The sequence below is a fragment of the Phoxinus phoxinus genome, assembly GCF_949152265.1.
Source record: "Phoxinus phoxinus genome assembly, chromosome: 12".
Lineage (NCBI taxonomy): Eukaryota > Metazoa > Chordata > Actinopteri > Cypriniformes > Leuciscidae > Phoxinus > Phoxinus phoxinus.
In genome coordinates, this window is record NC_136887.1 from 32,094,268 (window position 1) to 32,108,299 (window position 14,032).

At 36.9% G+C, this 14,032-nt stretch overlaps 1 protein-coding gene across 7 annotated transcripts in view; it reads left to right on the plus strand.

Moving 5' to 3' along the window:
- Positions 1-14,032, plus strand: part of pdgfrb (platelet-derived growth factor receptor, beta polypeptide) — a 43,192-nt gene that overhangs the window by 11,610 nt on the left and 17,550 nt on the right. For 3 of the 7 annotated variants that reach the window (XM_079631166.1, XM_079631167.1, XM_079631172.1), the window contains 7 exons: positions 6,069-6,148; positions 7,171-7,455; positions 8,380-8,637; positions 10,226-10,356; positions 11,408-11,573; positions 13,526-13,697; positions 13,786-13,901. In XM_079631166.1, the coding sequence (XP_079487292.1) occupies positions 6,100-6,148; positions 7,171-7,455; positions 8,380-8,637; positions 10,226-10,356; positions 11,408-11,573; positions 13,526-13,697; positions 13,786-13,901 (1,177 nt within the window). In that variant the 5' untranslated portion in view covers positions 6,069-6,099. Of the gene's footprint in view, positions 1-5,796; positions 5,994-6,068; positions 6,149-7,170; positions 7,456-8,379; positions 8,638-10,225; positions 10,357-11,407; positions 11,574-13,525; positions 13,698-13,785; positions 13,902-14,032 lie in introns of those variants that run through there. The other 4 variants (XM_079631170.1, XM_079631169.1, XM_079631168.1 and 1 more) reach the window with 3 other exon arrangements.

The window sequence follows — 14,032 nt, forward strand, 5'->3', positions numbered from 1 at the left end:
GAGTTACAAATGTGTGTGCACACGTGTAGGAGCTGGCCGTCCTCCAGACAGATAACCATCTCTGTGTTTGGACCGAGACCATGCTGCTTTTTTCATAACTAGCGATAAGAGCCTGTGAACCTTTTGTACGGTGAGATTAGATGTGATGAATGGTTTGGGGTCAGTCCTCTTGCTGCGGGATTTACTGCCAGTGTTCGTAAAGTGAGGGAAGTACGGTATCCTCTAAAGGAATATTAAAGCTCCATACACTTAATGTATGTGCTGGTCATCAAATCTGCGAACTCTGCCTTAAATGTGTTTGCTCTGAGGAAGATGATCAGAGGTCAATAAAGAACTGAGAAATGTGCTTAAGTTAAAGTCACATTGAAAACAAAATGTGCCCTCTTTAATAAAAAAAACTTGCTTCTCTTCTCTGATGATGTGTTTACTGGCGTGAGGGCGGGACAAGCTGTCACTCACATGAGATCCACCAATAGCAAACCACAACCATCCAATCAAGCCCACACAGACTAAATCAAGTTCCACCCTCCATTTTTTTTCTTGTTCGAGAAGCCATTTCACTCGGATATACATTTCAATAGGGAACAGATATAGACGCAGAGATACTTTGCCAAACATTTTACTCAATTAAAAGTATTTTTTTTAAGCATCTTGCAAAAAAAAAAAACATTGAGTGACAATAAAAAAAGTTTCCAATTCAATTGTACATAAGTACTTAAAAGTTGATTTTGAAAAGAAGAAACAGAGATTTTTCTTATTTTGATTCATGCTATGGTTATTTAAATAAAGTATTTGTTATTGTAGTGAAGTTCTATTACTCAAATACTTTACACCTCTATGTTGCTCTTTCGTTGCTCTTAAAGAGATTGGTCCCCAAAAATGAGCATTCTGTCATTATTTAGTCATGCCCTCATGTTGTTTCGAACCTGTATGGCTTTCTTTCTTTTTTGTGGATTTTTTTGTGTGTGTGCATGAAATGAAAGTGAATGTTGTTTGAACCCTAGCATTCTTCAAGATATTTCTTTTGAGTTCCGCAGATTGAGAGTGACATGAGGGTGAATAAATGATGAAAGAACTGTCCTTTTTGGGGCAACACCCTTTTAATGGAGCTCTGAGTCAACATTGTGTGAGATGTTTATACTAAAACACCTTAGCAACGGCCCAAAACACCTTAGCAACTGCTCAGCATCATGCTATCAACCCAAAATAGCATACTGTAGGAATTGCCAAGCAATGCTCTAGCAACCACCTAGCAATGTCAAACAACCACTCAGAACACTTTGGCAACTCCATAGCAACACCCTGGCAACCATCTAGAACACATAAGTAAGCAAGCAAGGCTTTATTTATATAGCAGCTTTTTAGCTGGTGTTAACAATATGCTTTACAGAAAAGAAAAGCATGTACTGTATATACGTTCAAAGAAAAGAAACAAGCAGACAAAGAAAAAAATGCATTGATAATAAAAATTCTAATCCTCAAGGAATAGCTCTAGTAATACTTTTTAAAAGTGCATAGTCTAGTTCCTGAGTCTAGTTCCCTTAATGTGGCTCTGTTGTACTGTGAATGTGTTGTCTCATCACCACACGGAGGGGACAGCAGCGGACGCACACTGTGTTTCGCAACATTTAAGGAGCTCTGGCGTCCGAGGGGGATTTTCGGATGGTTTTATTCCTGGTCTTGGTGGTCTGCATGTCTCTCACACACCCACGCTGAATCTATACACATGTTCCCGAACACACACAGGAAGCAGGAGGCCCTGCAGCTGAATGCAAAGAACAACATCTAAAATTGTTTCTTTTCTCAGTGCCTTTGTTTTTCTTTTCCCCACTTTTCTTTCAAGGCTGTGTATGTTTCCCAGGAGTCCATGCAGAAGAACAGACAGCAGTTTTGGTGACCCCCCCCCCCAACTCAAACTGGCTCCCACTTCATCAGTGTGGCGCTGCCAGATGTTTAAGGAAAACAATCTCCCGTACAAAGATAATCCCAGCAGAGACGAGCAGCTTGGGGGTAGTTTATATATGGGTGCAGGAACGACGGTCCTTGCGGAAGCCGTGTCACGTCTGGTGGGAATTCTGGGATGTATCTGTTGTGTGACAAAATGACACGTTTGAGAGTGTTAGCAGGAGATCGGGATGCTGGGAAGGGTCAGACGAGCACGGCGTTCCCATCCCATCAACCACACACACACTCTCTAAAGACACTCAGACCCTACATCTGTTTATATTAAGTAAACCAATATATCATATGATAGAGCTATTAGACTCAACCATCACTATTATTAGTGTTCACTATGACAAGACTCTTGAGTTCAGACTGTAAAGTTACCTAGCAACCACCCATAATGCCTTAGAAACTGCATAGCAACACTCTAAAATGCATTACAGCACATTAGAAGCTGCATAGCAATGCCTTGGTAACTACTCATAATATCTTTAAAACTGCGTAACAACACTCTTAAATGCTTAGAAAGCCTTTGCAACTGTATAGCAATTCACTGGCAGCCACCCTGAACACATTAGACGCCTTATAGCAACACTCTAAAATGCTTTGGACACTAAGAAATTGCATAGCAATGCCCTGGCAACCTCCCAGAATGTTGTTAAAACTGCACAGCAACTCTTTAAAATTGAACTGTTAGAACCTTGACAACTGACAGCAACATCCTAGTAACCATCCAGAACGCCTTAAAACCACACCGCAATGCACTAAAATGCTTATAACATCTAAGCACATGCATAGCCACCCCCTGGCATCACCCAAAACACCTTAAAACTGCATTGCAACACTCTAAATTGCTTAGAAACACTTTAGTACATGCATAGCAACGCCCTGGCAACCTCCCAGAACATCTTAAAAAGCATGTAGCAACACTATAAAATGCTCAGAATGCCTTAGCAACCACCCAGGACACTTAAAAAACACATAGCAACACTATAAAGTGCTTAGTATGCCGTAGCAACTGTATAGCAACACCCTGGCAACCACCTAAAACAGTTATACTGTGATCTCACCTGTATTCATGAAGGATTTCTGGCGTTTCATGTTGAATAGCTGGTGTTTCTGTCATGCATGCTAATTTAATGTATGAAGTCAACAGTGCCAGACGAGGGTGGATGACAGTGTCAGCATTAGATTTCCATTGTATTCTGTAGTATAATTGTTTTAGCATGAGCTCTTTTCAGTGATCTCTCGGCGGTCTCTCTGACGCAGGTTGGCCACAGTGAAGCTTTGCTAGAGCCCAGAGAGACGTTAGCATGAAAAAGAGCCCGTTCTGACATGGACCTCAGCCTCATTCTGGCCTTTCTCTCGTTCCTTCAGAGCTACCGTTCTTTAGTCTTTCATATTCTTCTTCTTCTGTTTTTTAGCCAGAATTTCTCTCTCTCTCTCTCTCCCTCTGAAAGGGTTTGATTCAGTGCTCTTTTCACTGCTGGACTGCTTGGCAGCGAAATATTCCACCGTATTCATCTCTCCTTTTTTTCAGATGTTATGTTTTTTTTCTGTTGCTCTTGGTCTCACTGCAGCTTTCAGAGGATTCGGCACATTATAAAGCTTGAAAAGTAACTGCAGCTCACAAACCTGATGCCTCTCATTTTAAAATGGCCGATTTTTATTTGCATTGACTGTTTGATTCCTTCAAAACCGTTTTATGCATTTTCAGAAGGCTTTAGATGGCTCATTGACTCACTCACACTCATGTGTATGCATGACTCCTGGGGTCTCTGTGTGCGTCCCCAGTGTATCGGAGATCATGAGAAAGTTTCCAAGTCTTTTCTGGGAATACACACTGGACAAACTCCTCCTAAAGCAACTATAACAGCACTTAATGCTCCTTGTTCTCCTCTGTATGTCGCTCCTGAGGGACCAGCAGCATTTTATGAAGTGTGTTTTCCCTCTGGCAGTAAATTAGTGACGAGAGAGAGTCTTAATGGGCATCTCGCAGGATTTGTGTGGGATGTGGATTTTGAGTTCTCCGGTGAGAAGATAGTGATGATAGTTTTAAAAGACACAAGGTTGGAAAATGTTTTTGATATAATGTTTACTGTTCAACTGTTAGGTTTAATACAGTTTGAGTAAAAACTACCAGACATATACTACAAAATATATTTAAGTTTATGAGGACAGAAATTTTATTTCTTCCTGAAATCTGCTTTATTTCATGAAGCAACACTTGAGATCATCGAGTTTAATTGTGTGGCTAAAAATACCTATGATTAGATCATCCTACCAAACATATTTTATCAGTTAAGAACATTTCTCCAGAGTTAAGTATTTCACTCTTTTTCCAGTGACTCCCTCGAAGGATTCCTCCTCCGCTTTTTTGCCCTCCACCTCTTCTCCGCGATATGTTCTTCTCTGGTTTTTCCCACCCTGGTTTTGCGCCCAGTGATCCAGCTTTAACTGTTTCCAGACCTCCAAAACACCCACCCCCTCCTCATCCCACCCACCCATCCATCTATCCATTTCCACCCACAACGTCCGATCAACCCTAGTGTTTACTCATACACACACACAGTCATCCTGGTGGATTTGGCTCGTTGTGACCTCTGACCCCTAGAACACCTTAAAAGGGATCAGATCTCTCATAATTAGACAGATCCTGTGAACTTTAATTGTTTATTTGTGCTTTCAGGAGCACTGAAAGATACTCGCAGGCATTCTGGAACACATTTATCAAGTTGTCTTTCTTTCTTATCTCTGTTAGTGTTGTGAGTCAACCCTTACTATTACTATTGCAGAGGTGTGACGTCAACAAACCTCTAAGTTTTAACACCAAGTATTCAAGTTAAGTGTGTACGTCATCCTTCAGCGTTTGTGCTTGAATGATTTTATTTATTTTACTTATTACATTTTTTTTTATATATATATATATATATGTATAATATTTTATTTATATCTCATTTTGTTTTGTTATTTATTCTTTTATTTTATTGGTCATTGTATTTATTTTAATGTTTTATATTGTTTTATTTATTTATACTTTTGTTAATTCACTCTCACTCACTCATGCATTCATTAATTAATGTATTCTCACATTGATTCTTTTGTTCACTCACTCACTCATGCATTCATTAATGTGTTGATTTGCACAATGCACATCCATCTTTGTTCATTCATTCACTCACACATTCATTCATTTATTGATTCTCACATTGATTTGTTCGTTCCTTTTAATAATGCATGCATTAAATTATTGATTCTTTAATTGATTTGTTCTTTATTTGTTTTTGTTTGTTTATTCATTCATTCATTTGATTTATTTGTTGTTATTTTTTTGTTTAGTATATACATGATACAAAAAAAAGAATATTTCATTTTATTGGAGGATAACCCCTTGAGATGAAGCATCTCATTTTCGAGGGGATCCTCAAGGTAACACCAAACACTTACATACACACTTACACATTCTAAAGCTTTCCCTTACCACCAAGCATCCCAACATGTCCCATCTTTGTCCAAAGTGTATTCACATAAACAGTATAGTATGATATTAAGATATTACAGAAGAAAACCATATTTGACTAAGCCACCAAAACAAACAAATATATAACCTACATACAAATACAAAAGTACATACCTAAGTATACACATACATACATAAAAATATTGTATTAATGTGATTTTTATGAAGCTGTTGTTTTGTCGGGAAGCTCATCGTTACCGCAGGAGATGCCAGTGAATGTGCCGCAGTGAAAAATGCAACAATAAGAGCGTTTGTGAAACATGCTTCTGTTTGTGTGCAGTCAGGCATGTGTGTCCCTCTCTGAAGCCTGTGTGAGAAGCGACCCGTGTGTTATTCCACAGCGATGGACACACAAGCAGCACATCCAGTCCGTTGAATGCAGATATGCTAGAAAATTAAAGAGCATGTCATGGAAACATAGCCAGGAACTCTTTGTATATACTTTCATGCGCATGAGTTTTTAAAAGGACTTCGCTAGAGGATTATGACATACTGAGGAATATTCTCTTTTGTAAAAATAAATGTTGAGGTAAGTTGAGTAAGATTGCCGTTTCCTTTGGCTTTGAGGCGAATCAATCCGGAGTTGTTTTTCCTCCGTCTGCAGAGTCTAACTGTGTCCTGCTCTGGAAGACAGCATGAAGAGTTTCACCATCAGCCGCTTCCAACTGACTGCCATGACAACAGGTAACAGACTAAACAAACCCCAAAATAATGACTTAACCAAATAAACCCGACCTGAAGCTCAGTGTATTCATGCCTGACTCGCGACGTCTTCTGGGTTTAATGTGCCGAACTCAAAAAAACATTCTTTCATTGCTTATTTGACACTTTTGGTTATTAAAAACAAATTCCTGAAACCGTTTTGGAAAACTAATTTATAGATTCTCACATTGAAGATGTTGTGTAACTTAAAAAGCTGTTTCAAGTCAAGACAGCTCGATATCATCATGCGTCCCCTCTTGATTAATCACAGTATATTAAGACAAATCTGTTTTATTAAAAGAAAGGGATGTCAAGCGATTACAATTTTTAATCTAATTAATTACACAATGTGGCGATTAATTAATCCCACATCAAATTACTCACAAGTAAGTGGAGATTTCTGAAACTGTGCAGGAGAAAAAGCTCACAACCTTTTAAGATATGGTGTTACTGAAATCTACAGATGCAAATAAATAGTTTAATAAAATAAACACTTATTTTGGATGTTTTCTCTCCACTAGTCTGTATAGTGTCTTGAAAAAAAATTGCTACAAAATTTGTTAATCCCATAATTCTCATTGAGGAACCTTTTCTCAAAATGATTCCTGCACATCTTGAGTTAATGTAGAGCAGTTACTGTAGTGAGTGAAGTTTTACTAATCTGAATAGGCTTTATGCAGAATGTCACATGAACAAACGGGAAACCGGGTCTCATCGCATCCGCTTTTTGGAGAAAGTGTTAAAGGCACTCTTTTTTTAAGGCAATCGGCTATAACCTAGCTAGTTATTTTAATTGTTAGAGTTTTATTTGATTTAAATATCTAAATGTTAGTGATAAAAATAAAATATTTTAGATATCAATCTGCAAATGCGATGGACATTGGTTATACTCATCTTTGCTCATCTTGGGTAAAAACAAGAGCACGAATGAACAGAATACAGAATACTGTAGTTTGTTGTGCAATAACCCCCATGCTTGTGTGTGTGTGTTTGTGTGTGTGCAGGTTTGGTTCTGCTCTGTCTGGGAGGTTCGGGTCTGGAACTCAATCCCAGCGCTCCACAGGTCATCCTCTCCATCAACTCCTCCTTCACCATCACCTGCTCCGGCTGGAGGAACGTCACCTGGCACTACAAGCGGGAGGAGAATGTCCCGGCGTTTCACACCGAGGCGCGAAGTCCCACGTCCAGCGTCCTGAGTCTGGAGCAGGTGACGTGGACACACACCGGGGTTTATGTGTGCTCTGAGAACGGGACAAATGAGACCAGAGAGGTGGCTGTCTTTGTGCCTGGTAAGAACATCAGTGTGTGTTACTCACGAAAATATTCAAAATCGGTTCATTAATACTCATAAGACTACAATTAAGGCATAATGGCAAAATTATGCTTTAATAATGTCTTACGGAAAAATTAAGGCATTTAACATTAGAATAGTAAATGTTAACATTGAAAAATGTGTAGGTAGTTTTGAATCAGATTTTCTTATTTAAATTTTCTGTCACATATAATTCATTCATTTGTTGTTTCATTCACTTGTGCATTTATTTATTGATTCTCACATTGATTGGTTTGTTAATTTACTCACTCATTCATTTATTGATTCTTTCATAGAATTGTTTGTTCATTCACCCACACATTGATTCATTTGATTCTCACATTGATTAATTTGATTCTCACATTGATTCATTTGTTCATTCCTTCCCTCATGAATTTCATTTATTGATTTTTGTTCGTTCATTCACTTACACATTCATTCAATTATCGATTCTTCCTTTGATTAATTTGTTAATTCACTCACGTATTCAAGTCAAATAAAGTTGCCTTTATTTTTATAACACTTTATACAATACATAAAGTTTCAAAACAGCTTGTAAATTAGTGACAGGAAAACAGTGATCAATGATGCAAACATAATTAAATTGTCCTGTAAAGCAGCTCCAAAAAGATAATATTGTCATTGTTCAGCTTAAGTCAGTTCAGTGTTGATTCAGTTCATTAACTGTAAAGTTCATCCATTATTAAATGAGTTCGATTCAGCTCTGTAGAAAACAGTGATGTCATCATTCACTTTATTGATTCTCACATTGATTTGTTTACTCACACATTCATGCATTTATTGATTCTCACAATCATGCATTCATTAATTTGATTTGTTCGTTCATTCACTCATGCATTTATTTGTTTACACATTGATTTATTGATTCTGTCTTCCTCAGATCCTGAGGTGTGGTTCCTCAAGAACGATCACAACATGGTGACTAAGACGCGAGAGGAAAGCACGATCCCGTGTCTGGTGACGGACCCGTCGATAAACGTCACGCTGTACGAGAGAGACACAGAGATGCTGGTGGAGGGCTCGTACAACCCCAGTGTGGGCTACACCGCCGCCCTGGACGACAGAAACTACATATGCAGAGGAGAGCTGAACGGCCAGGAGAAAGAGTCCATCCCGTTCTATGTCTTCAGTATATTTGGTATATTTGCTCGATTGCTCTTTTATGCTTTGAAAAGGGTCATTTTTTTCATCTCTGATGTTGCTCAGGAGATTTCCTGGAGTTCGCAGTCACGCTTCATTTAAGTATCAACTTTGTCTCAGATGTTTCTCTGGAATTGACCGTTCGCAAAGACCCGCCCCCTTTAGTTACTGTTGCTATGTCCGACAAGCTACGCCGCTCTCACGCCACATTATGTTCTCACGCAGTGAAAAATACATCGTGGAGCAGAGACACTGATAGACAGGACAGACCAGCTTACTTTTGATATTAAACAAAGTCTCAACTTTCAAAGAAATTTAAACAATAAATACCGTTTTGTGGCAGATCGCTGTGTCGCCTCAGTTAAAGCCTCGTGAACCGATCATCTCTTCCTTCTAGTTCATTTATAGCATCAAATAAACATGAATGAACATCAGAAGGAATGTTGTTTTAACCGCGGGAAGACGTCAGTACACTCCGTTTCTCAAGTTCAAATCCTCCCATGTTAATCTACTAACTCTCCTGACTGCTTTGTTGGACAAAATGGCGGATGGCGAAGTATGATTGGTCAATTAAAGGGTCAATTAAAGCAGACTCAAATGAGTCACTAGTCATCATCCAGTAAGAGTATAGAGCTATAAAATATGAAATACAGAATGAGAAATGATTGAGTGCACATTGAAATCCCTGACTGCAAATCTGAGTAAAGTTTGATATATTGAGACACTTCAGTAAAGGTTTGCTCTCCATTTAATTTAATTGCTGTATACACTGCAAAAAAAAATTATTCTTACACAGTATTTTTGTCTTGTTTTTCAATTAAAATGAAACATTCTTAAATGGTCTGTCCTTTGGAAGAGACATTAAACTGAGGTTCTGACTGTCTGTGGTCATCGAAACGATCTTCAAGTCTTACAGGTTTGGAACGACTTGAGAGTAATTAAAGACAATTGTTTTCTGAAAAACGGATTAAAATTAAGTGAGATTTTGCTTAAAACAAGAACAAATATCTGTCAATGGGGTCAGAAAAATTAAATAGTTTTCCCTTTGAATTAAGTTTCTTTTTCTGACCCCATTGGCATATATATATAAAAAAAAAAAAAATATATATATATATATATATATATATATATTTTTTTTTTTTTTTTTTTTTTTTTTTAGGCATAAACTTTCTTAATTTTGATAAATTTGTTCAATAAACAATTAAGACTTAATATCTGAAGTCATTCTGCCTCTTGATTTAAGAACAATTAAAAAAAATTACTTGAAAACAAGATATTCGTGATTTTTCTTTCCTATACATAATGTATGAGTTAACTTGAGGTCGGCTAATGCCCTAATATTACAGACATTTATGACCGTATTTAGCATTCATGTATCAACATTACAGGTTATTTGCTAAATGAAGCTGTTCTGAGTTCTCGTTGATGGTTAAAAGATGAAGAGAGCCCATGTGTTGCACATCTGTTCTCCTCCATTATCTGTGTCATCCTTGATTGGATCAAGTCTCCTTATAAACTCATCAGATGATTTGTTTTCTGTCAAACAATAGCCGTTTTTGTTCTTTCTTTCGCACACATGTCTTCAGCTCCCGAGGCTCTGGATCCCTACATCAACGCCTCCAAAACGGTCCTGAAACAGGGCGAGACGCTGAACGTTAACTGTACCGTTCACGGCGTGCAACTCGTCTTCTTCCAATGGGACTTTCCCAACAAAGACGTGAGTGGGCTGAAAATAAAATTCTTTGTTTTCTTTATTTTCCCGTCCGAGCACTTCCAGCTCCCGTGAGAAGCTCCACATGTTGAGATCGCCTCAAGATGTGCGGCCACACCTCTCCCCTGACCGTTGTCATGAGGAACACGTGTTTTTATTAAGAGAGAAATCAAAAAATGATGCGGAAAGAAGTGAAAAGCAGAAAGAATATCACAGAATTTTTGAGGATTTTAATATCTAAACATTCTTAAATCAAGATACATTTACCTGAGATTCAAAGTGACTAGATTTAAAGTCTTGTTTTTTTTTATAATGTATCAAAATTAAGTGATTTTATGCTTAAAAAAAGTTTTTAGGCAAATTCTTTTTTTTTTTAAGTATTAACTCGATTAACTTCTCAGAAAACAAGACTTAATATGTCATTTAGGAAAGTATCTCGATTTAAGAAAGTTTAGAAATATTTAATTATTTTGTATAATTTAATATTATTAATGTTATTTTATTTTTCAATGTTTTAAAAAACATTTTCATTTAGATTAATGTACTAAAATAACTAAAACTTTAAAAAAATATATATATAATATTTTTTAGGCAAATTTTTTTTTTTTAAGTATTAACTCAATTAATTTTGAACTTCTCAGAAAACAAGACTTAATATGTCATTTAGGAAAGTATCTCGATTTAAGAAAGTTTAGAAATTTGTACTGCTAAACAAGTCAACAATAATAACAAATTATTCGCTTTGTCACATGCCCCAGCACAGCAAGGACACTAGAGTCCCTGTTTTTTTGGGGGGGGTTTTTTATATTTATCCTCATGGACACTTTATTCCCCTTTTTGTATATTTTTTTGTCATTTTATGTAAATTTTTTATGTTTTTAACACCTTTCTGAGGCCTGACGCCACGTCATAGTGTCTATCATTTGCTCCTCCCTCCACAATCTATACAGTATAGTATATATACAGAATATATGCAGTATGAATATCTCTGCAAAAATTGTCTCTATAGAAAAGTTCATTTCTGACACTGATGCAAACCCCAATTTTTGACTCTCAGAAGAAGGACGTTGAGCCCTTGACTGACGTCCTGTCGTCCATGAGCATGCGGTCCTGTCTCAACATCACGAACGTCTCGCTGGCCAGATCAGGACAGTATGTGTGTCATGTGCACGAGGGTGTGGGGGAACACACAGCTTCAGCCAGTATTGACATCACCGTTCTGGGTAAGACCTGCAGATTCATCAGGTTTACATTATTCTGTCTATGAATGCATAAAGTTTGGCTACTCGTATCAGCGGATGTCAGCAAAAAAAATTCAAATTAAAAACTTGAAATGAAATTTTCAGAAATCAAAATTAACTTGAACTGAAATCAAAATATTTACTATAGTAGGTCATTATTTTGTATAATTTTTAATTGTATTGTTAATGTTATTATTTGTTATTACATGTTATTATTATTATTTTTTATGTTTTATACAAAATTTTCATTTAGATTTAGCTTGATGTACTAAAATAACTAAAAATTAAATAAAAAAATATATATAGACGTATTAAAAACATAAAACGATATTTACTTATTTAATTATTTTGTATAATATTTAATATTATTATTAATGTTATTTTATTTTTCAATGTTTTATAAAACATTTTCATTTAGATTAACTAAAATAACTAAAACTGAAAAAAAATATATATATGTATATATATATATATATATAGAGAGAGAGAGAGAGAGAGAGAGAGAGAGAGAGAGAGAGAGAGAGAGAGAGAGAGAGAGAGAGAGAGAGAGAGAGAGAGACGTATTAAAAACAAACTACAACTAATAAAAATACAACAAAAATAACTAAAATACTTTTACTAAAAAAAAGCAGGAAATATAAAAATAAAAACTAATTTAAAATATGAATAAATATTAGTATTATTAGTAATATTATAATTAACTATAATAGTATCTCAAATGCTAAAATAACGCTGGTCAGCAGCACTTGCTCAGTTTTCTGGTATGAGAGCTGTGTGAGAGCGGTCCTCATCGTCTGATGTGTGCATGAGCTCAGAAGTCCGGTGGCTTCTTCTCAATGATGCTTTGATGCAAACGCTAATTAAATCAGCATCCGTCGCTTTAAAACAAGCCCTCAGTCTCACAGCCTCTCCTGTGCTGGAAACCTGGCTGTGATTTTTGTGCTCCGGCACGAAGCGTGTGAATGCAGACCTTCTGCTGGAGAGAGTAAGTTATGTTTATATTTAACATTATGAAACCGCAGCATCCAAACAGCCGTACACAGGAACCCTTGAGGAGCGAGAGTCAGAGGACCTGATGCAGATCAATGCAGATCTTTGTGTCCGTGTCAGCAGCTCTTGCACACGCAGCAACACACAGGATGCTGCAACCTTTATGGAGAAAGTGCTTTTAGCACCTGAACATTTACATCGTGATCTATCAGCCGTGAGTGAGTGCACACTTATGGAATATTAAATAGATTATGTAAGAAGATGAGCTAGCAAAAGCCATTCTGTCTTCTCATAGGACGTCATAGGTTTCATCATTTGGATTTGACACTAGCATTCAAAATATTGCATTCAAAAGTTTGGCGTTTGTAAGATTTATTTTTATTGTTTTGTTTTTTTAAAGTCTCTTCTGCTCACCAAGGCTGCATTTATTTCATCAAATACAAATAAATAAAGTCAAATAAAGTATCATACACAGTACAAACAGTAATATTGTAAAATATTAACATAGTCAACATAAAATATTTTCTAATATATATATTAAAATGTATTTATTCCTGTGATCAAAGCTGAATTTTCAGCATCATTACTCCAGTCTTCAGTGTCACATGATCCTTCAGAAATTATTGCTGCTCAACATTTCTGATTATTATCAATGTTAAGAAACGTGCTTTTCATTTTTTTTACGTTTTTTTTATGAATATAAAGTTCAAAAGAACAGCATGTATTTGAAAAATAATCTTTTGTAATGAATGCTTTCGCTGTCACTTTTGATCGATTTAATGTGTTCTTTCTGAATAAAAATAATAATTTCTTTCTTTGAAAAAATGTTTACTGACCCCAAACTTTAAACAGGATTGTATATAATATAATACTATTGCCAGTATTTAGCCTTGAACTTCAGTATGTATGAACGGACTGTGTGATTTTCATCTGTATGTCTGTAGAAAGAGGATTCGTGGCTCTTACTTCACATCTGGACAGGAACGTCTCGGCGCACCTGGGAGAAAGCGTGGAGTTAAAGGTTGAGATCGAGGCGTATCCCAAACCCATCGTTCGCTGGTCGAAAGAAGGCGCTGTTATTAGAGGACACAACACGAGACAGGAACAGGAGACCCGGTAATGAGCGCTCTCAACACAGAACCTCCATTAAACAACATTAAACCTTTCCACGGGATATTAGATGTGTCCTCTGGATCTGATGCAGGTTCGTCAGCACTTTGACCCTGGTCAGGATCCGACTGGAGCAGATGGGTCTCTACACTGTTAGCATCCAAAATGAAGATGACATTAAAGAGATGACCTTTGACCTAGAGGTGAAAGGTGAGACAGTTTGACATCCTTTTACACGCCGCCCCCATTTCCTGAAAACAGAAACCCGGTCTTTCATTCACGCGGACACCGAGAATAATACCAGCTGCTGGCCTGCTGAAATTCAACTTCTTAACTTAAAG